The 26183-nt window shown below is 40.4% G+C and overlaps 4 protein-coding genes and 1 long non-coding RNA gene across 25 annotated transcripts in view; 1 reads left to right on the top strand and 4 right to left on the bottom strand.

The window, feature by feature from the left end:
• Positions 1–1572: 1572 nt before the first annotated feature.
• Positions 1573–2102, bottom strand: LOC6530916. The gene is made up of 2 exons (XM_015196331.3): positions 1981–2102; positions 1573–1910 (listed from the first exon to the last, which is right to left on the bottom strand). The coding sequence occupies exon 2, from the start codon at positions 1875–1877 to the stop codon at positions 1725–1727; it is 153 nt and encodes a 50-aa protein (XP_015051817.2). The 5' UTR covers positions 1878–1910; positions 1981–2102; the 3' UTR covers positions 1573–1724.
• A 107-nt stretch (positions 2103–2209) lies between these two features.
• Positions 2210–2981, bottom strand: LOC6530917. The gene is made up of 2 exons (XM_002091725.3): positions 2722–2981; positions 2210–2389 (listed from the first exon to the last, which is right to left on the bottom strand). The coding sequence occupies exons 1-2, from the start codon at positions 2932–2934 to the stop codon at positions 2321–2323; spliced, it is 282 nt and encodes a 93-aa protein (XP_002091761.1). The 5' UTR covers positions 2935–2981; the 3' UTR covers positions 2210–2320.
• An 805-nt stretch (positions 2982–3786) lies between these two features.
• Positions 3787–4414, bottom strand: LOC26536419. The gene has a single exon (XM_015197491.3). The coding sequence runs from the start codon at positions 4196–4198 to the stop codon at positions 3953–3955; it is 246 nt and encodes an 81-aa protein (XP_015052977.1). The 5' UTR covers positions 4199–4414; the 3' UTR covers positions 3787–3952.
• Positions 4415–5926: 1512 nt separating this feature from the next.
• Positions 5927–6770, bottom strand: LOC120321112. The gene is made up of 2 exons (XR_005560679.2): positions 6397–6770; positions 5927–6323 (listed from the first exon to the last, which is right to left on the bottom strand). It is a non-coding gene; the product is annotated as an uncharacterized LOC120321112 (long non-coding RNA).
• Positions 6771–8360: 1590 nt separating this feature from the next.
• The window catches only part of LOC6530918 (heterogeneous nuclear ribonucleoprotein L), a 108568-nt gene continuing 90745 nt past the window's right edge, over positions 8361–26183 (top strand). For 8 of the 21 annotated variants that reach the window (XM_039372667.2, XM_039372669.2, XM_039372670.2 and 5 more), the window contains exons 1-2: positions 8364–8876; positions 10957–11596. In XM_039372667.2, coding sequence (XP_039228601.1) covers positions 11447–11596 — 150 coding nt within the window. In that variant the 5' untranslated portion in view covers positions 8364–8876; positions 10957–11446. Of the gene's footprint in view, positions 8877–9280; positions 9431–9485; positions 9732–10956; positions 11597–26183 lie in introns of those variants that run through there. The other 13 variants (XM_039372659.2, XM_039372655.2, XM_043206940.1 and 10 more) reach the window with 6 other exon arrangements.

The raw sequence follows: 26183 nt of genomic DNA on the forward strand, positions 1-26183 counted from the left end.
TTTTTTTCGAAAATCGAAAAAGTATGGATATACATAGTTAGCTATGTTCATTAGCAACACAAAACTTTTAGCTGTTCGGCCATTTTTGGCCAAGCTATGGCGCCGATTGAAAATATCCGATTTTTTAACAAAATTTGGGTTTTCTGTTTTGTTAAAAAAATTCCGTTTTTTTTCGATAGCAGTAAAAACGTATAATAAATTACAAGCCTTTGTCTTAATTGCATTCTTGCTACAGCCCAGCGTTTTGACCTGGAAATTCCTTTGGTGTCGACACTTGATCCTTTGGCATTCCGGGGCCCATTTCCGCACGCATTTTGCCATTCCGGCTGTTTAACTCATCACCTGCCGTGACACCTGGCGATGATTTTCCGGCTGGCACACGTAGCAGCTATCTAAATTTCAATTAGAGTTTAAACCACCCGCACCAAAGTAGCTGAGCTCCCGTGGCGTGTTCCACCAACCAGGTAACTGCTGCCCCACCAACTACCCCCCTGGAAATAACTCAGCTCATTAGTTGCATGTTCATGTGCGGCAGCATTTTTTCCCCGAGCTTAAATCACTGGGTGGCTGCCGGTTGAAGAAGGTAACGTAACGAAGCACACCCCTCTCCACTATTACATCTCAAGCATATTTATTATATACATTTTTCTGCATTTTTTTTACAGGTACTTTTTTTTTTTTTTGAAAACGGTGCATCATAAATTTGTTGCGAGGGATTTGGTTCGGGGTATCTGGGCAGGTTTTCCTCTTGAGTAACGATACTTAATAAACCCGCATCATTTTCCCATTTGGTGCTCGCACTTCGCACGATCCCCTGCCCCCTCCAAAAGCATCGAGATGCCACTTCCACTTCCTGTTCCTTTTGCTGCTTCCAAATTACCTGTCATTTCGAAATTATGATGCCAAGGAATCGCTGCTGGCTATGGATGTTCTGCCCCTCTGGAAAGACAGCATCCTGAGGACGCAGGAACAATTTTTATGTTTATGGCAAAAAGCGAGGCCTAATTTTATTTTCTCTGCCGCGGGGCAGGATGCTTTCCCAGCAGCACACACATATCTCAAACTAATGCCAAAGACGGCCAGAATGTAAAACCTTATGCGCATTTTCCGATTGTAATCTGTAAGTAGGATGAGCGTGTGTATCATCTTATGGAATCATCCGGCTTCAACTTGCCTGTCAACAACGACTCACACATGGTTTTTTACTCCAAGTAACATGACAGTTCGATGATATTCCCCCAAAGTGGACATTTTCAGCAAGGTGCCGGAAAATGGCTAATATGAGATTTACTTTTTGCCAAAAGCTGACAACTGAGACTTTGATTGGTCGCAAGGACTTGAGTTGTGTCATAAACCAAATGAAAGTCACGAAGGCCACTAAGGATGGGCCGAAACCCAAGAGAACTGATTATGTTGCGGAATCGAGGGCTTCTTTAATATTTGGGACAAAACTGGATGGGATTCTGTTGTTTGGCCAAAAGTATACTACGCGAGCATAGTTTTCTCACATATTATAAATTCCAGAAATTTGTCGCTGCTTGTCTAAATATAAATACATAGTTTCACTAAATGTATAATCTTGGGAACATAATTTTTGTAGTTTTATTTAAGTCAACAAGTAAACGAAATACCAGAGCAATTTAAAGCTTTTGAGTGTCATCCTGATTGGATGACTAGCAATATGACCCTACATTCAATTAGTTATAGGTCTGAATTTCGGTACTCTAGCTGCTGTCCGGCAATTTGCCATCGAGGCTGCGCACGAGGAGCACACCGGCACAGAATGCCAAGGAACACTTGACGAATGACCAGGTATGATAGTCCCTGTAGACGGCCTTACACCACTCCATCGGTTTCAGCTGGGACCACAGTGACATACTTGAGCCTGAAAAATTTGCAGCGAAACAAACCTAATGGATCGGAGGAGAGTTGTGGTGGGGATGCCAATGAATTTCGATTTAATCTGGCTGGATTACTTACCAATTTGCGGCGTTGACGTGATGTGTACACCCCCAGTCGGTTGGTATACTTGGTATACTTGGAAAATATTTGTTTTATGTGCTGCCCAGGTATATAGAGCAGAAACGAATGGCAATTTCATGACACACTTGCTCAAAAGAATTTCTGATTTTGGTTTTTGCGTATACATTTTTCAGAAAATACAAATGCAAACGAGCAAGTGGGTCAAGACAGCCAGCCAGCGGGCAGATGTGTTGATTTGGCAAGCTTGTTAATTAGCCAAGAAATTTATTTGCGAACCATACACACTAACTTATATACGATAAACAGATTAACTTATGCGCCATGTGCATACTCGCATTCACTTCACCGAGCTGCTAAAGTTCTTCTCATTACTCAGGCACTGATTGCAAATGGTGCAGAAGATTTGCTGGAATGATACGAATTGCCTTTTAATGAGAAACTCAATTGACCAATGAAATATTGACATTAAATAACCAGTTGAGGATAACGGTTTCCATTTGGTAGTAAGATAGTACCATAGATGGGCACAAAAACTTGGGGAATATTAAGGCAATAATACGGAGCTAAATAGTTCTATTGAACTGCATATTCGGAATTACTATTTACATTTCCAGATCTTTGAGGGTTTAAAATTCCTTTAAATGCCAAAGAATTTACTACAGCTCCATACTCTTGGAGCATTTTAGCTCATCTTTACTATCCTCACTGATCCTTGCTGACTCTGAAAACTGCACTTACCGGCAGCGAGGATCTCGCATATCCTCCACATCCTCCTTGCGAGGTGCCCGTGCTCTCGAAGTGCCTCAGCCAGGACTTGATGACATTCGTCGGCGGCGTTTGGTAAATGCTGAACTGCTTCTTGAAAAGCCGCTGGGCGGTGCTGATGGAGTCGTTGCTCTTGTAGTAGGCGCGTATGACGAACGCCCGGTGCACACCCGTCCACTGATCCATTCCGAATGCAACTGGCGCCGCCGACAGAGATCGAAAATGCCATGTGGGAACGGCCACTGGGAACATGGCCAGTTTCGCTGGTGCGACAGTTTTCGCTTGCACTTCCGGCTCACGGCCGCCATAAAAAAGCGGCGCTCGTTTGCCACGAATGATATATATACACAAATTTGTGTACAAAAAAATATTCCAACATTCATAATTATTTGAACGAAATTAATTGGTCGTGCCGAGCGGGAGGGGCAGTGAGCCGAAGATGGGGGTGCTATATGTGGTGCATCGTTGATGGTCTAAAATTATACACCGCACGACGGCTGACGCGGCGTATGAGCAATCTGAATTTCTTCTTGCAAGGAATTCAGTGGCGGCCGGCCGTGCGCTTAAGTTTCAAGTGCAAATCGAAGGGGCACCACCAGCTCGCGACCAATCCTTCAGCTATCAATCAATCAATCAGGCAAAGCCATCATCATTATGCTTCATCAGCGCCAGAAGTACAGTCATCAATTGGAGGCGGGGGCGAGGGGGCGTAACTGGTAAAGGGGACGTTGCTGGAGCTCAATGTGCGCTCCAAATCAGCTTGAACTCATTTAAAGTTTGGCTACAAGCTAAATCCGCTTTGCGAATTTGGCAAGTGGGTAAGCAGTTGGCACAGCCAAAGTCTTTAAGCTGTTTTGCTGGCTCTATTCTATGGGCGATACTCTAGCTTTTAGCTCTTTGGTATGTTCACTTTAGTTGTAGTTATATTTATATTTAGTAAAGAATTGTGTGGGTTAGGAGATCATTGTGTTCTATTAAACACAAGCTTAAATAGATACTTTCCTAAATTTGTAAATTTTGGTTTAATATTTTTAGATATTTTTAAACTTTTTTCAGCAATTCTATTCAGTATTAATCAGATTTTTACATATGTTCTGGCCATTTAAGAAGAAGTGCTCCTTAAATGTTTATACAAGTAGAATACACTAGACTTTTGCAACGACGAGACCCATGCTGTTCTTGGTGTTTCTTTGTTGATTTTGTTTCAGAGATTTTTTTCGCCTCGCCATTTTGCTGGACCATCGAGCACGTAACTGCAATACAATGCACGGCCATCGCTTAGATAGATATAGATATAGATATAGATACATTTATGTAGTTTTTGTTGGGGCTGTGCTTTGGCCTTTGTTGCTGCTGCAGCAAAGTTAGCAAATGCTGCTGTCGCTTTGCCATTTACACAGTTAGCCGGGCCAACAGGCGGAAGGGGCGGCTCCAAAAAGGGGGCGGACATCCATCCATCGCACGTCCTACCCACTCCGCTTGGATTCCAGGGTATGTCTATGTGTGTGTAAGTGTGTGCATCCTTCGTTTCCCTTCTTTTTTTTTTTTAGCTGTCTCTGCTTGTCATTTTGACACCTTCATTTGCTCGGAACATTCAGCTCCAGTCAGGGGGCAGTGATTCTGTTTGCTTTCGTAACTTTTTTCTCCCTTCCAGCAAAATTCGTGTATGTGTGTGGTGTGTGGGGTGGTGTGTGTGTGTGTGTGGTGTATCTGTGTGGGCCGTTTCGAGAGCGTCATTTCGGCTGAAAATGCTTTAAAATGTGAGATCTGGTGGAAATGTAGCACCCTACGGCCAGATTACAAAGGAGTTAACGAATGCATTGTCTGCTAATTGGCAACGAAATAGGATGGTTATAAAACTCTAAATTGATGTGATTTAATTTCATATTTTATTTCGCTTGCTTTAATGCTTGGTGTACGCAAACATTCGAAGCTTAAAAAAAGTAAGAGGTTTAAACAAACACATTTAATTATAACAAATACTAATTAATTTTGATACATGTGTGTATGTAATAGTCCCAGTGTATTATTTATAATAATTTAATGGTTTTACCGCTTTTTTCGAACTTTACGACTTTTTTAGATGACTAAACACAAGGTCTATTTATATACAAAGATGTTCATTTTTAGTTTATACACTTTGTTCCCGAAAAATTTATGTATTAAACAATGTAAGAGTTATAGAAATAGAATTGAAACTGAATAAACATGATATTGCATCATACAATGGAAATGTGTAATGATTTTTAAATTAAGCGGCTGCTTTTGCATTAGTTTGGCTACTTTTATTTTGCATTGAAGCCTTTATAGATTTTGAACTTAAAATATTACAATGTCGCATCCTTTCGTCCTCTGACCCTTTGAACTGAAATGCCTGAAGAAATACCCGTAGCTTGAAATAAAAACGGAGGAACGAAAAAGAAATCTAGAGGAAAAAGCAACAATGGCAAGACAAATGATCCAATGACTGTCTGACTGCACTTTGCCCTATATCAACCGGCTCAAAAAAGGAAAATCAGAAAAAATCCACAAAAAATGTAAGGAAAATGTATCGGGTTAGGTCGTACCACCACTCGTAGACCCGGTTGCTGTCTCAATTTTGGTAAGCGTCCGTTTTTGTATGCAAAGTTGGTGGATTTGGCACCACCCACGCCACATAGATGATGATGACAGAGGGCAGCGCAAAAAGCCACTCTGAACTGGGTCAAGACTTCATTGTTTATCTTTTTTTTTGTGTTTTGGAGCACTAGCATCTGTAATGGCGCGGAGCCGGAAAAGAGGATATCCACACATACTTTGCAGCCCGCGCATCCCTGGGACTTGCTCGTCGAGCATACTTCAGCTGGCAAATTAGCAGGAATCCGAGCTCACTTACGGTTATATATTAAATTTTGCATGGCAAATGCGCCAAAGAAGGTCAAATAGCTGGGTGGCTGGGGCAGCCGGACGCTTTCACAAGCATTTCACTTTCCGGCGGGGCCGCAGCTTAGCACACACTCTCAACTGCACGGTAACAGAAAAGGGGGTAATTGGTCAACATTAAGGACAATAGATGCAAAACAAAGTTCCTTAAAAACATTAAAATGGTATAAATTCGAAGTATCATCTTATTCAGCTTCTAATGTAAGTTGAAAATATATATTTCTCACTTCTTAAGAGATATAGAAAAATAAGTTAATTTATATTTGCATAGTATATTTTGTTATGTATTTGTCCCTCCTAATCTTTGAAATAGCTTATAAAATTTTGCAATGAGTATAAAGATTTTATCTGCGTGCAGCAACGGAATTCGTGAAGTTCGTTTGGTTGTAAATCTGGCTAAAACAGGATAGCAAGCTCCGGCAGATGCAGCGGAAGCGGATGCAGGATGCTGGGTGAAGCGGGAGGAGCTAAGGATGTGCGAGGCGGTGGGCAGGGGTAAGCCCAATGCCCAGACACGCGCGGATGTAAGGCGTTGATAGCGTCGGCTTATCGGCCTTCCGAGAAGCGGGAGCTGGTGCTCCCAGGATGCATCCTGCTGGGGGACACATTGCGTGCGTGGGCATTGAAGGAGCCTTTAAGAGGGGGAGCGTATGCTGCAACACGCAATCAAGTGAAAGTTGGCAGCCAGAAAAGGCCACTTACTTAGCGCCCCTTAAACAGATTTACCTCACTTTGGAGTTGAAAAATGGTCAGCATGTATTTGGCGAATATAAGCTGCGCAAAGCCTTTAATTAGCACCGAAAGCGATTCCGTTAACCCGAAGCTGGTTGCTCAACATCACGCAGTCATCAAGTATCCTTATATGATCTGGTGGGCATGTTGATGGTGCTCCAAGTACAAGGGCTACGGAGGCTCCTAGAAGTTGCGAAAGTAAGATACAGTTCATTTGGCTGTCAATAAATAAGCAGAGATTTTCAAAATCAGCATCGAGCTTAATTTCTGCCAATTTGTTACAGCTTGAGCAGAACAAATTAACTAAAGAAGTTGTTAAAATATGAATTTTAAATTGACGCACCACAAAAACGAAACTATTGCATAGTTTCGGGCTTAAAATATTACTTTATAAAAAGCAGTACCATAAAGTATGCTACAATTTCTTGATAAGCAACAGGTGGCGCCCCATTGGACATCCTTTCTTTAAACATTATTAAAAATATTATCATGGCTCATTGTTAGGTGCATTTTCTACAGATGGTGCGAGGGTCACCATATGAAGATAATCCCCATATCACTTGAATTCTGCAACAAGTGCTGCACGGTGCTCTGCGATAAGTTGGGGCACACAACGATAGACATGCCCATATGCAGTTTAATCCATACTTTATGACGCAAACATTACTGAATAGTGTGGTTTTGGTCTTGGGTCCTTCGGCTACTACGGTGCGTACCCATTATGCAGACCCATCCCACCCCAACGGATTCCAAACATATAGCCGCCCAGCACCCCCCCACCCATAGACTAAATAGTTTATGTTGTTTACCTTTCAGCTGACTGTTGTTGCTGCTATGGCCGGTGCACTTTGGCATTAGGCGAACATGGAGCACGTCCTGAACACTCAAAGTCATGTGTGGGTTTTGCGAAAGTGGGCGGTTGCCGCAATCGGTTGGTTACGGGCAAGAGGTGAAATTACTCGCAGAACGTTGGCCGTACTATTTTTAGATTATTCTAGACAAATTTAAAAACATTTAAAGCTATACGTTTATTTAAGACCCCGCTAAAAGATAACCGAAAGTATCTAAACCAAACCACTTCCTTTATTCGCTTTGAAGCTTAAGAGAATGATATTGACAAATTTGTCGGTTGTGCACTTATGCTCTCTTTGCTGAAACTCTCTTAAAAGTCAATAGGAAAACCAAAATGTGCCAAATGTCTTAAACTAAATTTCATAAATATGATACAAATATAAAAATACGATTTTTTAAGTTCTATAATAATAATTAATTAGCACTAAAAGTTAAACAAATAAATAAGTAATTCATAAAAAATTTCCGTTACTTAAATGTTGACCCACTGTACGCTGCTAAATTTCGCAATTTCCCATTACAGCGACTGCAGAGAGAGCGAGAGATAACTGCGTGCGTGTGCGTCTGTTAAAGTTGTATTTGTGAGAGGTGCGCGCGGCTGTAAAGAAAGCAAAAGAGAGCAGCATTACAAGCGCAAAACTAGCGCCGCACTGCTCGCACACACTGCGCAGCATGTGCGACTGTATCGCTCTCACTAAAGTACTACAAAAATAACACGGCTCTCATTTTCTCATTACGACGTGCGGCAGCGCACAGTGACCAAAATAAGCAATTCGGCCTTAATTTTAAAAGGCGAAGCTAAATTTATTTATATTGATTTTAAAACCTCTAGCTTCGGCTGCATTTCCGACAGGTTACGAGGTGCCATCAAATTTATTTTTGATACCTATATTAAAATAAAAGCCTAAGGTTTTGACAAGCAGCTCTAAACATTTTTCAGACAAATAATTTTGCCCTTACAATGCAATGTTTTGACCACTGTAGAGCGGCAGCGACGCTGACGTTGAAAGAGAGTACGCTGCCTCTGCCAACGTCGCTGCCGCAGAGGGAGAAAAACGTATCTGAGTTTTGCTTGGTTTTCGGTTGGTTTTCGCGTCAAACAATCTTCGAGGTTCGAGCTAAAACTTTGTGCACGGTTGGAAATCCAGTGGCGAAGCAAAAATAAAAAATAATAAGAGAGAAACAAAGAAGAGGAAGGCAGTAGTAGCTGAAAGAAAAGCGACGACAACAACAAAAGCTGATGAATACGTGCGTTCGTGTGGGTGCCGTGCATTCTGCGTACACATTTACAAGCATTCGTACGCTTAAATTAAATACTTTGGCTTAATTAAATACTTCCGCGGCGTCGTTGTCGTTGTTGTTGTTGATATTTTGCCTCTTCACGCGTTGTCTACGGTTATCGATTGTCGCCGTCTCGCTTCCCCGTACGCAGCGAGTTGTTGTTTGTTTGTTGTTTGTGTCTGTCGCTCTCTCTCTCCCCGTCTCCCTGTCAAACTCTCGCCGCCGTCGCGTTTTGTTTGTGTACTGAAAAGAGGCAGCAACAAAATAAAAGCAAAAAGACTGCGAATAAGCATAAATAATAAACAACGAGACAAGTGCAAAAAGCGCAGCGAAAAGGCCAGGTAAAAAGAAAAGCTGGCGCTAACGGTGAAAGTTGCGATTGTGTGTGCAAATGAAAATCCAGTGTGTGCGTTAGTGTGTGTGTGTGAGTGCAAAGCAGAAACAGAAACCACATTTGTTGAATAAGAACAACCGGAAGATTTTTCCTTTGCCACCCACGAAAATTCAGCACAAAAGGGCCAGGCAAAAAGGTAGTTCTCGCGAGAGAACGATAGAGAGCGGAAGAGAGAGAGGGAGAGAGAATTAGAGTTGCAACGCTCTCAACGCTCTCCTTTTCGGACACCTTGCAACCCTTAGAGAAATGCTCTCACTGCGCCGACCGTTAGTTGACTGCTTTCTCTCTCGTTCGCTCCGTCTCTTTCTCTTTGCTCGCAGGTTTCCACTTCTTGCATTTGACTGACATTCGCCAGCTCGGCGTCGAAGTGGAAAAACTGGGAAAATCCGAGTCGGAAAAGCTCCTTGCGAACGTTAGAAATTTTCACTTGCCCACCATCTCGTGTTTCTTCATTCACATTTCGTGCGTGTGTGTTGCCAAGTGTTTCGGAGTTTTTTGGGAGTAAGTGAAGCAGAGTTGACAATCAGCCGCCAGTCGATGAACTGTCATCCAGACTTTCCCGTTTGACAGGTGCCCAGTCGCACATTTTCACATTCAGAGTTTCTACCAATCGGTTCTTTCGCAGCACGCTTCTGTTAAAAATCAAACTATGTGATTGCAAAATTAAAAAAAAAAAACAAGGAAAACGAAAATCGTTTAAAAAACCAAAATTAAAAATTTGCCAAATTGAAATTGAAACTGTGTGTGTGCACTCGAAATTGCCATTATATTTCGATTTGTGGTTGCCGCGTTCCACCATTTTGTAAGCGAAAATGCAAACGAATGGAGAAATAACAATTGCCGCCGCATATGAAAACAAAATAGAAAAGCGCACGTCACAAAGTTCAGCGTTCAGCTTTGCCGTTCAGTTCCATTAATGAAAAATCCACCCCCACAACCAAAACAAAGTCAGCCGTCTGTCCGTGTGTCGCTCTTTTCCCTCTGCATTTGTGTGTGTGCGTGTGTATGTGATTGTGAGTGTGCGGGGCATTTTCCATTTTCCATAAGGGTTGTGCTCGAAACGGGCCGAAAAAGTTTTTCAAGTTTACTTTTACGCGATTTTCACAGCACTCATTTTTTTCACATTTTTGACAGTGCCTTTTGCACCCTTTGTTCGTCCTGCTTTTACTGCTTTCTTCTGCTTCGTCTTCTTCCCATTCTTTATCCTGACATTTCGACTCTATTCCTTTCCTCCGCTTTCTTACCGTTCCCTTTTTGCTTTGTTATTTGCCGGCGCTTTTCGTTGCTTTTCCATCTGTTTTTGACAACTTTCCGAGGGTTGTTTCACAATTTTCCTTCGTTTTGTCCTTTGATTAATGCCCTTGGCTTACCTTTCCAATTAGAACGCATTATGCATTCTCATTCATATAGCTTTTCCGTTATTTATTTTCATTCCAGCCATTGTTATTTACAAAAAATATATAATTGATCCATTTCGGCCTTGATTGAAGGCGAATAATTTACCCAATTGGATTCTGATAGGATTAGGGGACTATTTTTAAAACAAATTGTCTTTCCAATCGAGGTTTAATTTGAATTCTTAGTTCTACTTTTATATAACAGTCAATTGGAGAGTCCATAAAAATAATAATTTATGTGGTGAAACACTTTCTACGTTTTAAAAAACTGCGACTTTTATAATAAATTAATTATTAGATTAGAAGAGGTTTTGATTGCATGTAGCCCCATTAAGATAAAAATGGTTATGTGTTTTCGACAAGTGGGACTTTGAGTAAATTAAATTCCCCTTGATTTACCAAAACCATTTAAATTATTTTTATGACACATTCAAGCCGCGATTCGTGCTTAAGTGGCAACCAGGGAATTGCAGGAAATTGGAAATGCAATTTAATGCCAAAGTTTCGCCTGCGGATTTAATGACCAACAAAATTATTACTCCACTTTGAATCGTATTTTTTTTTTGGTTTGGTTCTTTGTACTAATAAAGTCTTCACCGCTTGTTTCTATCTCTTTTACACGCCTTGCAGCTGGTGAATCCAACTCACAAGAACATCCAGAGGAAACCGGAAAATTTATCACTCAAATCACAAGTGCAATAAAAAGTTGAAAGTGTTTTACACAGCGCCAAAGAAGGAAGTTGAAGCGAGGCGAATAGTAAATAAATGAGAAGAAGAGCCCACAACAGCTACACCATCATATAAACAACAACCCAAACATCCCACATTCAACACCAATTACAAAGTAAACATTTACAACTCATTTCTCGCCCAGGAGATTCGAGTGTGATCCATACAAAAGTAGAAAAAGAAAAATAGAAGAAAATACAAGAAAAATCGCGCGCGCGTTTTTAAAAGCGTTAGTACCCAGATCTCGATCTTCGCGCGGCTTCGTCGCACGTCACTTGAATATATCTTTCGCGCAACCACTGGGCTAAGGCCTCAAAAATCCGCCAAAATTCTACACCAACAAACTTTAATCAGCCCCGAGATTTCGCTCCAGTTCGCAACGGCGACCACAATGCCCTACAACGGCGCTAGTAATGGCAGTGGCGCCAGTGGCGCCGGCGGAGGGGGGGCCACCATAGTCGTCACCGAGGGGCCGCAGAACAAAAAGATCCGCACCGGAGTCCAGCAGCCCGGGGAAAATGATGTGCACATGCATGCTAGGGTGAGTACCATTACCTGTTATGTACTTCGAATTGCACGTTGAGGGTCCTTCGGTTTTACACTTGAAAAATAAGCTTTGAACTCTGAGCACAAGACATTGGGTGTTGCAAAGGCGATTGATAGCTTTATCTGTGTATTTATCTTTGTTATCAGTTTACTTGTACTCTTAGTATGAAGTTGATCAATATTTCCATCTTCTGGATTTAAATAATCCACTTCCAAATTTTTGGCACTTGAAGTTCTACTTCAAAGTAGCAATCGTATACTTACAATTTATGAAACTTCTTTCAAAAAATTAGCTTTATAACTGCATGAAGTTAGAGATCAAATCCGCATAAACAAAATTTCAAGTTCGTAAAAGCAGTTTGCAGTGCAGATCCCACCTTTCCATCGGCCCACAAAGCTCGTTTGGGGGGTGGGTGATCCAGCGGAGCCACCCTTATCAGATGCGATTCCAGTCCAGTATTAATGGGTATTTTCGGGCACCCGCTCAATCAGCCCTCACCACCTTTGCCCGCTTCCTGATCCCTTGTGTGTATTCTTTTGATGGGTGGCCATGGGCGTCAGGGGCGGCTGGCACTGCTGATAAATCCGCTGTAGTGATGGTGGTAGTTGCTGCGCTGATTGTGATAAAGTTTTTCCGAATTGGGGGTTGAAGCGCCCGACCTGCATGGAGCTTATCGGGGAGTCGCGATTGCGAGTCTGTTCACGATATCGTACAGTTTTATCGAAGATAGAGCATTTTTTATATTCAATATTGCTGGAAATTGTAACGAAAATCTAAACAGATAGCTCTTAATATAAAGGTTCGAGATTGTTTTATTTCACGAGAACAAAAAGTTGTTGCGTGTACTTCATTAAATCAAAAAATTCTATCGCAAAATGGGAAATATCTAATGATTATATTCTGCTCACGTTTTGTGTAAAAGTTTTCGTTACGATGTCATTAATACTTCGTAAAGGGGATCGAACTTCTAGTTAGTGTCGAATCAAAGTACCTACTTAGGAATTCAAAAGGATTTGCTTATGTTTCTAAAATTCTAAAATACATTCATAAAGTCTTACCTTAGTTGTATAAAGTAGGTAGACTTGTAACATTTAGATCCTTTATTGATGGGCTATAACTGCATACTCGATTGCTGCAATATGTCGGTAAATTTGTGTTTAAAGCAGCGTTGGAGCTTGCATTGCAATTAGCTTGCAGCTTTCCCTGGCCGCCGGCAACCATTGTAATTTTCCACAGCCCGAACTTGTGTTCTCACCCACGCCGCCTGCAGCAACAGCAATTCCGAATGCTGCAGCAACATCAACAGCAGCAGCAGCAATTGTTGCTGCTCTTGTTGCGTTGAGGGCTGGAAAAATCGATTTTCCCCAGCGGCAGTTGCTGGCTGCCTGGCTGGGAAAACTCTCGTTAGCCGGCGCTTATCTGCGCTCGATTCGATAAAAATGTTGGAGTCTGGCAAAGGCAGGCGTTAATAAAGTTCGGAGCACATGATAAACAGGCAACGTGTTCGATGGTTTATCGATTGGTGGCGAATTGGTGGCATCACTAGCTTAGGAATATTACTTAATTTCGGCGGGCGTTTTTCCTTGCGAAAAATTCTTGTTGTGTTGCCGGCGGATAATGAGAAAATGCCAAAAGAGTGAGTGGAAAGAGAGCGAAAGCGAGTTGTATGCTCTTCTTGCGGCCGCGCAAAGTATGCAACAATTTTTCTCTTTGCCTGCGCTCAAACAACGCCTAATGGCCTGCTCATCTGGATATATGTATATATGATATATATTTTGTATAAATATATACATATATATTTATGTATATGTGCGTATATATTCATATCTGTTTGTGGGTGGCCTTTGAGCTGTTGCTTCCGCGTGACGCAGCCAGTACCGATGTTGCTGCTGCACGTCGCACACACTTGACTTGACAGCGCAATTAGCACATGAAGCAGCATCTTCTCATCGTTTGAAGAGTGGCGCTCGTCGCCTGTCCTTTTTTCGCAAAAATCCGCTGGAGCTGTAGCTGTAGCTGGACTGGTTGGAGCCGTTTGTCGCTTGCCACTTGGCATCGTTTACGCTTCAGCTCTACTCAGCTTGCCGTGGATACCTGTGGACCCATGTCCCATGCCCCATGCCCCATCCTATCGCATCCCATGCCCCATCCCAAAACTGCGTACGTGCCCAAAAGGCGGAGGAGCAGCAGGCCGCCAGTTGGTTGCTCTTCCATGTGATTAAGTGCACTCGTAGGCGGATGCGATGCGCTAAATCCCATGAACGAGGCAAAGCCAGAGAACTTTGGCCCACTCATCGTGTGGCAGGTTAAACGATTTAGTTCTTGCCCTTTCGCCAAAGTAGGGTGGAAGATCAGGCAATGTGTCAGCCGTGAAGAGGGTGGCTTTGCTTCTTGGCCAGGGGCCCTCGGCTCATGGAGCTCTGACCCACTAATGACGGGGTAAGCCCCTAAGCAGCGAAAGGGAAACCTAATACAATTTGAACAAGTATCTGCGAAGGAATTGCACACTTTTCTGCGATGCAAAGCAAGCTTTAAGTCCACTTTAAAATGAGTACTAAATTGTAAGCTAGTATTGCAATTAAGCTGTATTTTTTCCAATTTTCGTGTTACCAAACACTATTTGTTTTAGTACTTGCCGAAAATGAAAAAACAATAGTTGAATTCGGCTTAGCTCAGATGCCTTGATTAAAATTTGGCTATACAAACATGTTTTAATATAGTTTAATTTAAAGGCCTGTTTTATATCTGGGCGATGCATTTGTTTGCTTAACTCTTTCCTACTTTTAATATAATAAAATGGAATGCGAGTAAAGAATTTGAATGCCAAATAAAATTCAAGCAATTTTCCCTGCGTTGCAATATTCAATTTGGTGATTGTTTGTTTGTGCTTTCGGTGCTGTATCTCTCATGTCTGAAAATGCAATACGCCAGCCACCAAATTTCGTCTGGCATCTGATAAAATCGTCAACATCAGCATACACGTCTGTCATTTGCACTTTTCCCCCAGACGCGCGTTTCCCAATTTTTTTTTTTTCTCTTTTCATTTAAACCGAAAGGGTCAGCGGGCAATGCGTTTGGTGGCAGCAACATCGTCACCAAAAACGCGATTTTCACAGCCGCCGATGCGTCTGGCAGCATGACGCATGCTACACCATCGAAAATCCACATCCATACGCTCCGTACTCCGACATGGTCATGGCAAATAAATTCTGCATCCAGACCCCGCCCAGCCAGACCAACGTCCCAACGTTCCAACATCCCATAATCCTACAACCAACCCATACTCCACCAACCCATCCACCCAGCCATCCAACCATCCAACCATCCATCTATCCATCCAGACAGTTATAAATAGAGCAGGCAGGCTGGCAGCCTGGCAGACTGCAGTCTGACCAGCGGACGATGCATCCTTGGCAGCCACTCCACTGAACTCCACTCCAGTTGCCGCCACTGATGTATTCGGCAAAGAATCACAAGCCATTTTTGGTGGTGCGTGTCTCGAGGCCGCGAAATACTCGCATGCAACCCCAAAAATGGTAACCCATACCGTGGACTAGATTTTTAACCTGCACAAAATAGAGGGCCAATCTAATGGAACGGATGCAATGGTCAAAGTGCACTGCCACATATACCCTTCTCCCGAATCCAGTCCCTAATTAAATGCAATGGCAATTTTGGGGGTTGCTATATACATCTTAAATTTTTTTGGCTTTTCCGCGATCGTTTTACCGTGTTTGGTAAAAGAGTAAGCCTGACTGACCAGCAGCTGCTGGGGCTGCTGGGTCGCTCTCCGTTTATTAAAGATAATTGATTTTTATTGTCTTTCACGTTTCAAGTTTTAATTGCAAAAAGTTGCCATTGATGTGCCATCAGGGGTGGCATCAAAGGCGAAAAGGGGTTGCTGCTGCCATCGGTTGTTGGCCTTCGTTGGCTGCGGTGCATTACACCCTTGACTCGGGCTCCTGTTGCAGTTGTGTAATTGAACTAATTGAAATTGCTGTTTGCCTGGGACTTTAAGGCGCAGTGGCGAGTGTCCTTGGCATCCTCTCTTGAACCCTCTTAACGAAAAATGCATGCCTTCGGCTAACTAATTGGCTTGCTGACAGTTAGGAACGCCTAACTAAGCTCTCTTGTCTTAGTCACAGTTTTGGTGATTTCCCTCAAAGTGTGCTGGTGAAAGCCTCGAAAATCGGGCAATTTATCTTTGATGTACATGGGAAACTGAGGACCGCATTCCGAGCTTCATCACAGGGCAGTGTGGCAAAGGTACTCTGCTAGAAATGGTCAATTGTTGCAACGTCCTCAATTGTGGGTTCATTCGTATCGATGGTCAATTGATTTTCTCTCTTTTGCCCAATTCTCGGTCATAGGAAATGAAATTCCTTCTCTGATTCGCATATTAAATTAGGCAGACAACTGTGTCCATTGTGAATAATAATTTTCCATGTTTATATTTCGGTCGCAGCCATCATAAATTCATATCTGAAACGAAAGACTAGTCCCGTACTAGAAAACAAACCAACTGAGTTTATGAATTCCTAAAGAGATCACCAGTTGGAAGACTTTTTTCGAAGTAAAAAGTTGAGATTTTCTTTCAGACAACGGCATGAATTATTTAATTATTTGTTGCATTCCTTGGGTTTTACACAAAGACATTGTGTTTCTTAAAAGTATTTTAAAATGAAAATTGAAAGATTGTAAGACGCAGAGCTTTAAATATTTTATAAATTTGTAGATGAATTTCATATATCATTTAATGTATAATGATTGGCCAAATTAGACTAAGCTTCTCTGCAAAAAAAACCCGACTTCCATTTGATGAATTGAGCAATCAACAATCGTTCCGAAAAGAAGACATCACCATGATGACAAGATGACGATGCGGGCTGGGAGTGATGGCCTGTGTTAGTAGCGTTTCGAATTAACACCTTGTCATTATATTTTGTTGGGTTTTCTTTGGTGCGTAATAAGGCGATTTCATGGCATTAAAAATACATAATCTAAGACAACAGCACAAGCGCGATTCTAAAAATAAATTGTAAAGTTTGTCAGTTCGTTATGTTGTTGTTGCTGTGGCTGTTGTGGATGAGTTTGTCGACTTAAACTCCAATTACAGCAAATTATGAATCGTGTAGAAACAAAGCAGCAAGTATTTCTTTGCGACAAGTTCAAGCAAAAAGTTCAATTTCGACGCGCTGTTATGTTGCTGCTTCGTTTTTCTCCCCGTGGCCAAGATACATTTGGTTCCCCTGCTGCTATTACCGCTGCTTTCTTTATGTTTCGTTCTTTTCTCTCTTATTTTTTTATTTTTTATTTTTGTCATTTACTTACATTGCCTGGTGGATATATAATATATGGGCAAAGGGAAATGGTGAGCAAGGGGGGCGGCAGTCGTGTATTTGCCGGATGTCATGCTGGGTCTCTCTCGAAGGTCGGAAGTGTAGTTTTTTAAGTACACGTTTATATATAATTTGATATATGGCGCATTGTCATTTGCCATCCTATATGGACAACTATATGTGTACGTACATATGTGTGTGCATATTGTCTTTGGGGGAATCGGATTCTGCAACTGTATCTGGAAGATATGAAATTGGGCAGAAGTAGTAAGTGCAGCGCGGGTGATTTTGCTTCTTGCTTTTTGAACGAAGAAAATGGAACACAGTTGAACGAGGTCATCTAGAAATGTTTCAATGGCTGAAAGAAGATGAGATGGGGCAAGAAATGCTTTAAAAGTGTTAAGAACTTTTGAGCTGAAAATAAGTTAGTTTGTAGACTTTATAAAGTGTTAAACTGAGAATTCTTGTATGAGGAAGGTGATAATCGTACCATTAAATATTATCAACTGTTAATTCCTGTTTTGTTTAGAATTGCCAGAAATTTCAAGTTGTTCACCAACAATTATGAACAAAAATACACGATAATCCGGATAATCCGCAGAATCTGCATATTTTCCATTTGGGTTTTTTTTAACAATGAATCACCTTTAACCTTCGAAGCAACCCCATAGAACTTAGATTATAGCCACCCTTCCTGAGACTCGTGTCAGCTGGAAGCGGGCACACTTATTTATTCATAAACGCACTTGCGTATCCATCGAAGGTTCTTTTCAATTTTAACTTATTTTGGGACCCTTTATTTACACTCTCCATCGGCTAAACAATCAATGGATCATCGACTGCTTCTGTCGCTGACATGCGACATACTTTTAAATGCCAATTACGAGCGACTGCTAACGGTTCTCGAATCCGTCGCTCTTCTTCATTAGCTATTACTTTCCATGGTGTATTGTTTTTTATTCGACGCTACTGCTTTTCAATATTCCACGCACAAGCTGTCACTATCTATCTGAACCCGAACCCAAACGGAGACCCATGTAATGCAGCACTTTGGAAACTTGCGTCAGGTACACAGAGCAAAATAGTACCGACAAGCACTAGTTATACCCGTTACTCGTAGAGTAAAAGGGTATACTAGATTCGTTGAAAAGTATGTAACAGGCAGAAGGAAGCGTTTCCGACCATATAAAGTATATATATTCTTGATCAGGATCAATAGCCAAGTCGATTTGGCCATGTCCGTCTGTCCGTCCGTCTGTCCGTCTGTCCGTCTGTCCGTCTGTCTGTCCGTATGAACGTCGAGATCTCAGGAACTACAAAAGCTAGAAAGTTGAGATTAAGTAAACAGACTCCAGGGACATAGCCGCAGCGCAAGTTTGTCGAATCATGCTGCCACGCCCACTCTAACGCCCACAAACCGCCCAAAACTGTCACGCCCACACTTTTGAAAAATGTTTTAATATTTCTTCATTTTTGTATTGGTCTTGAAAATTTCTATCGATTTGCAAAAAAACTTTTTGCCACGCCCACTCTAACGCCCACAAACCGCCCAAAGCTGCCACGCCCACACTTTTGAAAAATGTTTTGATATTTTTTCATTTTTGTATTAGTCTTGTAAATTTCTATCTATTTGCCAAAAAACTTTTGGCCACGCCCACTCTAACGCCCACAAACCGCCAAAAACTGTCCTTCGCACTTACACTAGCTGAGTAACGGGTATCAGATAGTCGGGGAACTCGACTATAGCGTTCTCTCTTGTTTTTGTAGTAAAAAATTATTTCCGATTTACTAAGCTGGTTTTAATTGTTCAAATAACCATAAACCTGTGTAAGTAATCGTTTTTTAATCAACCATGCAATTAAAGGCAGCTGTGTTGGTGTTCGCGTCGGGAACCAGTTGGGAATTATAAACTCACAGGGAAAAGTGCCTAAGTAAAACCACAGAAATAACACTTACTAGCCAAACACCATTAATAATAGACCACTAGACTCTACCTTCGAATGGAAAATCGAAAAGAAAATTTCAGGATATACCATTTCTTTCAGTGTACTTATGTGTGCGTGTGTGGAAGCGAAGTGGGGGCGGTGGGTTTTGTTTGGGGATGAGAAGGTAACGCCGTGACTTGCATAGAAATGTACTTTTTTTCCGTTCATTTCGTCGCCTTCGTCGCCTTCGACGCCGTTGTAGTTCTCCAAATTCCTTTTCCCCAACTTTGGGTCTTGCCTAATTCGCTACGCTACAATTAGTTTTCATTTGCCCGTGCCGCCTTTGCTCGTCGTACCGCCTGCCACGCCCTCCGCCCTCCGCTCTCCAGCCTCCACCCACAACTCTCAACCCACCCGCCGGCAGCAGAGTTCTTTCGCATTTGCCATCACATCTCTGAGCCAGTTTATTTTCACTTTGAGTCATTACAACATTTTGCCATGTTCTTTCTGCTGTATTATTGCCATTATGATTATTGCGTGCCACGTTCCCTGCTGCTGCTCCACTCCACTCCGTTTCGCTCCCTTTTTGTTTTGTTTTGTTTTATTTTCCAGAAGAATTCTAATATCTTTTGGCCGTAATTTTTCTGTTTTTCTTTTTTGGTTTTTGTACTTTTTTCTTTTTTTGTTCGCCTATGTCGAAATGAAATTCGTGAGTGAAATACCGTGATGCAAGTAAACAAAAGGCGCCATAATCAACGAAGAAAACTTTTCCCCAGGGCGCATTATGAGCTTTTGGTTAGAGGAGAGTTGCTCCAAAGTATCTTACGATTAACCAAGAACCGTACTTTTAGCCATGCGGACTGCAGAAATGTGTGTGCCTGGCAATTTGATTTGCTGCTGAAATTTTTAATTATGATTTTTGCCGCTTCCTTAGGTTTAAAAGTTTTTTTTTGTTTTAGGTATTCGCTTTTTTGTTCTAACCGCTGACTAATGAAATTTCAGTCCATGTGCAGCGTGTGCGATGGATGATTGTTTATGATTTTACATGGTTTTACCTCAATTTGATTATGCACTCAAAATGTTGAAGCCCACAAAGTTTTTCTTAATGAAAGTCACTTTCAGAAAAGTATAGTTAGTCAGTTTAGTTTCATAGAATATTATCTCAACTTTCATATTACCACGGGCAAAGTAATCCGAAATTATTCTTAATGTAAACAAATTGCATTTAGAGAAAGTTTTTTCCATATTTTGAATTTTTCCAGCTGAGGAAAGTTAAACACTTGCTTTCATTTTGATCAACTTTTGCATATATGCAGAGACTGAAAAGTTATGCGAATTAAGGCAAAGATACTTTATTTATACTTGGAAATACATGTTAATTTGATCAGTCATAGAAACGTAGCTCTAAATGAATCATCAACATTTTGTGATACTCATCCTTCCTGCTTGCATCTTCCCCAGTGCGTTTTTTCATGCACAGATACTTTTTGCACTTGGCTTGCATTTAACGACCTAACTAATTGATTTAAATATGTGCACGTCATACAGATTGTTATTAACCCATTTGCTGGTGTTTAGCATCTATTTGGCCTGCTCCCTTTTATTTTCTGACCCTACAATCACAACGCAATCCATCTACGCCCGAGCATTTCACAACTTTTAAATGCAAACAAAAAGCACACAAAAAGTGAAGTGTGGAGCAAAGAAAATAATAACAACAACAGGCGGAAGAGTAGCTGGAAATGTATCTTTATATGCAGGCGAACCAGCTGTATCTGTACGATTGTATCTGCATCTGTATCTGCGTTCGCCTCAATCGAAGTACACTTTTGGGTTTTGTTTTATTTTTCGCTTTTTTTTTTTATTTTTGGGACTTTGGCTTTGCCCCTTTTTGAGTGTAATTCGTTTTGCTCTTTTTTGGAAATGATTGGTTTTTTTTGGTGTTGGTTGTTGTTGTTATTGTTTGTCATTATTTGTGCTTACTTCTTCCCGATTTCTCGGTTTTTCGGATTGCTTGGCTTTGCTTTGCTTTACTTTACCGCTGCTTAAACATTATTTGCTGTTATGTAAGCAGGCCTCGACGCATATTTTGTTTCAATTTCATTTTTTTTATTTTTTCCACGTACTTTTCGGCATTTCTTTATTCAGTTTCGGTTTTTATTTCATTTCGGTTCTTTTTTTGAGCTGCTGCTGCCACTGCCGGCGTTTTTGGTTTATGTGCATGTGGATGTGGCCACATTATTTGGTAATTGCCGTGGTGTGAGTGGGGCATAACTGTGTGTTGGCCAGGTTATTGAACTTGAACGTCAAGTGACGTGTGGCCTGCTCTCTGGCCCTCTGTCTCTGTAACTTTTTTTTTCAATTTTTTTGGTTCACTTTTCTGGGCTGGGCTGGGTTTTGTTTTTCAGTATTTCAATGCTTTGCTTTGCTGCCGCCGTTAGAGTTGGTAGTCAATTGTATCCGATGGATACAACTCGAGGCGAACTGGAAAAAGAGAGAGAAGCGCTAATGATTGCAGTCCGAACAGCTGAACCTTAGCTGCATTTTGGGCAGGAAATGAAGTTTCAACGGCCGAAAATGTGAATTGACATCGGATACAGATAAAAACAAAATAATGTGGATTTAGGTTTAGGTACATGTAAAGTTGAGAGGAAAAACGTACTTTATTTGCAATTAAACTGTGGGAAACTAAATGCTTTAAATTGAGTTTATTATTTACCAAACTGCCCCCCAAACCTGGTTAATGTAATTAAGCCATTTCATATCAATTCGCCATTCCCAATTCAAATTGCAAATAACACTTGCGGTCTTTGTTTAGCAAAAACCAAACGTAAAATTAATTAAAACCTATTGATAATTGCAAACAATGATAAAGACTAAGCAGAAATAAATGGCTTTCAGTAGCAGTAGCATAAACACGAAAAACGCCAATGTCAACAAATTATTTTGTTTTATAATTTAGTAGAACGATAACAATAACAAGCTGACAATTTGCTGCCAGGGGGACAAAGAATATTTATGCACTTCGGGGGCCGCAGAACTTGTCTCATTTGAATTTATTTTATTGGCCAGCGGAAAAGTGAAAGACAAAACCGAAATACCATAAATAATAGAGGCGAACGCGCGGCTGCCGACGAATTGGGGGCGTCTCAATGGAGACAGTTTATATGGAATATACATACATACATATTAAGATACATATATATCTTACGTTGGACCGGTAGACTAATTAGATACAATTCCAGTTGGGCTGGCATGCCGTTCTCAAAGCACGTTTTCCCTCAGATACATTGCGATAAATAGCGACGAACAACGGTTGCAGCTGAAAACACGTTTCAACTTTATCGTTTTCCCGCCCAAGTACCACCACCTCCCTCCTACAGATATTTTCCCCCCGATCTCCACAATCTGTCGCACTTTGTCGCAAGTGAACGTGTTGTTCTAGTTGGCAATTGCACATGTTTGTCTGGCCAGCAGCTAACAGGTATCCCCCAGATACAGATACGATAGCCATTACTATGTGCCAGTGCAGCAAGAAAAGTTATTATACACAAACGCAGACGAATTCGGGGAAAATGATCATTTGTGTGTGTGGTGTTTCCAGTTATGAGGAAAGTGCAGTTGTTATTGTAAGCCAGAAACTATAGAAATAGATTGTATAACAACTGAATGGAAAACAAAGGTTCATATGTTCGAAAGTACTTATCTTTGTTTTGTTTTTGTTTAATTAATGTCTTTCTAATTATGTCTTTCTTAATTATGAAAGAAATATCTACACTAATTCAGAGATGTAATCTTCTGACTATCAATGTGCTAGTGATCCGATTGAGAACCCAGCGTGTTTGCCAAATTAATCACCAATCTCAAAATAATCTTTGGGGCAAAAACCCTTTTGTATTGTCATTCAGTTCTTCTGGCCCTTTTGGCGCGCAATTTTATTTTGGCCGCTTTTGACTCATCGACTTGCCGCCGTCAAGTCATGCGGCCAAAATTGAGAAAAGTAAAAATGTGAGAAAGGAGAAAAAAGCCAAGAACTGTATTTGCTTTCTCGCTTTCTTCTGGCTGCGGGCGTTCTCCCGCTCTGCTGTTGGCTTTCTTCAGCGCATTTCTTGGCGCTCTGTGGTTTCCAAATAAAAGAAATTGTTTATGATAGCATTTAATTGCTCTCAAAACTCTTTGCCAGCGCTTGGAATTTGTTGATATTTCCATTTAATATTGCTTTTTTTTTGGGTAGCACTTCTAACGTGGCCCACTGTGTCGATTGTAATTACTCAATTGCTCATACGCCACCGACAAACGTTGAATTGCTGCTGCTACTTCTTCTTCTACCTATGTTTCAGTTAAGTACATAGATAAAAAACAAAATTAAATAGAATTGTTATTGTTTTGGGTTTTCTTGGTCGCTTTTTTCGGTAGGTGCTTGAACTCTCTCCCTTAGATATTCTCATTTCTTCACTGGCGTTTTCAACGCTCTCTGTGCGATAAAACAATTAGAGCACCTTAAGTTATGCGTACAGAAATCCAGACGAACGCTGTTATATCTAAATTAAAATTATCATAAGTATGGGTAAATATAATTTTCCTTACAGTTAAGCATTTTAATTTTTGTAAAGTGGAAGTACAGTATCACTGAACATTTATTAATTTATTATAGAATAAACGGATTATAACCTGTGAATTTGAAGAATTATTATGTATTTTGCACTCTATTAGCCAACTACTTAATCGCTGAGACTTTGCAGTCTTGTCTAGATTTTGCAAACAGGTTAAATCGATTTTACCCAATACAAAAATCTGTGCTCCTTGTCGAAATGTTTCACCTTTTATGGAAATTTTTGCACTGCAGCGCCGTAGTTTTTTTTTTATTTTTTTCGAAAACGTGTTTAGTGCAGCAAACAATCTGAATCAATGCAGTTTTGGAGTCTGTATGGTGGACTTTTTGTTTTGCTTTTCTTTATTTTTATGCGCCGGTTTACCTTCACTGCAAATGTTCTCCATGTTGCTGCTGTTTTTGCTGCCGCCGCTTTTGAAATCCAGTTTTGCGCAGCTGCAGCAGTTGCAGTCGCTGAGAATCGAAAAGCGCAGCCGCAGAACAGTTACGAGGCAAACAACGCTGACAGAACAGCAAAAACAGCTACAATACAATAGCAACAATATGAAAAGCAAAAACAATAACAAAAGCGCAGCCGACAGCAGCAACAACAAGAGCATAATTTCGCTGACCCACTAAGTTAGCAACAACATAGCGCGAAATATAATTAAATGTGCGTGTCTGTCAATGTCTGTCTGTGTGAGTGACAGTCACGCGGCGTTTAAGATACAGTTTACACTCAATAAATTGAAATATAAAAAATAAAATATTTTAATAAAATAAAATTTGAAATACAAAAATGCTAAAGTTTTTGAGGAAACAGAATGAAATATAAGATAAATGAGTAATAATTTAAGCATAAAACATTGTTTTTAAAATCTCAAAATATTTCTTTAAATTAGGAAGTTAAAATATACATCTTAATTTGCAACATTAAGAACTGCTATGCAAAATCTTAGTTTTAATAAGATGTATCTTTAACTGACAAAAAGTATCTTGTATCTCAAGGTGGCTGTCAATGGAGTTAAGTCGAAGAAACCTGTTTACTCTGGAGTAAAACAGATTTCAAAACGGTTGAGCCTGCTATCTCGAGGTAGTTGAAGATATCCAAATGATTATCAGATACAGAAGCTTCACAGTAAAAAACGGTTGGGGGTAATATCGTTAGCCATTGCAAGCGTGAGCATCGTCAAGTGCAGCGCTTGCAATTTAAGCCACATTTAAGGTTCCATCGGCAAAAAGCGAATCGGGCCGAGAAGCCTGGAGCGTTAAAAATGAACGTTAAGAAATAAAAAAAAAAAAAAAAAAAAGTTCGGCGACGGACGCGTGAGAGCGTATGAAATCGCGAGCGGGAATCGAACGGGAGCGGTCATGTGCACCGCTCGTCTGCATCGCGAAACCGATGAATTTGCCTCTTGCCTGCTTTTTTTCGATTTTTTTTTTATTTATTTGTTCTTTTTTGTACTGTTTTTTTTTTTTTGGCCATGCCAACAACGATTCTTTGTAGGCCTTTCTTTGCCTGCGTCCGTTTATTCGCTGGCGTTTATTTTTATTTCTTTATGTGTTGCTAACGGTGCTTGGGCCTTATTTATATATAATTGTGTGTCTTTCACTCTTTCGCCGATTCGCATTTGTGTGTAAACACGTTTTTTTTGGAGCTGCGCTTTGCGAAATCGAATGAGAATTGCAGTGCGCAATGTGCTGGCACTTAACCCATTGCTGCCCCTCCAGTTTGCATGCGTGCACAATCCAATTTAAAAGTTCGTAAAAAAAATTAAAAGAATTAAGGATTACAAAATTCACCAACAAAATATTTTAAAATAATTCAAAAGGGGTTCTAAATTAAATATTAACCATTTTCAGAGTGATCTTAGTTTTATACTCTAAGTAACAAAGCTATAAATGTAAATAAGTAAATAAATCAATTTACAAAACGATTTTATCTTTAAAAGTGTATTTTTACAAAATATTTAAAATTGGTAGATTATGTATATCTGTATCTTTGTGGCTTTCTTTTCGTGCCCATTTAATTTGGTTTTCGAATTTTTAAGCAAACTTTTTATAGTACGTACTGTAAATGCTTTTATGTACATATATACTACCTATAGGTGTATACATATATGGATATATACATACATATATATCCCGATCTTTTTGTACGTTTGCATTTCCTTTTTCGTGCTTTAAATGTATTGACCCAATTCTCTGGCCTGAGAGTTGGAATTTCGTTTGCATTTCGTTGAAGCGATTTATATACAGTCACCGATTTTTGTCATTTTTAAAATGCTGGGGCTTTAATGAATTTAAGCCCAATTGCATTTGCATAATTATGAGACTGTCAACTAGGAGCCTATATAAAGTCCGCTTACATATTTATTACACATTTTAATTGCTTTGTGCATTTGCGTTTTGCCGCTGTTCCTTATAAATCTTTGATGTGTGACACTTAATTCGGAAGACATTTCAATTAAATAGCTGTTCCGTCTAAAATCATTTCAATTAAATAAGTTTGCAACAAATCAGAAACTAATTGCTTTGTGATTGAATCATTTGATTCAGCATTTTATGCTGTCAATCGTCTAATGAAAAGTCAATAAACTGTGTATTTTGGCATAACATTATGCACTCACACTGAGGGAAAAAGTGCAAACACGTGTAGAATGTGATTCAATTATTTTTTGTTTGTTTTTTGTGCGGTTTTTTTCTTTCCTCGTGGTTTCAAACAG

Source organism: Drosophila yakuba, chromosome 2R (genome assembly GCF_016746365.2).
Source record: "Drosophila yakuba strain Tai18E2 chromosome 2R, Prin_Dyak_Tai18E2_2.1, whole genome shotgun sequence".
NCBI lineage: Eukaryota > Metazoa > Arthropoda > Insecta > Diptera > Drosophilidae > Drosophila > Drosophila yakuba.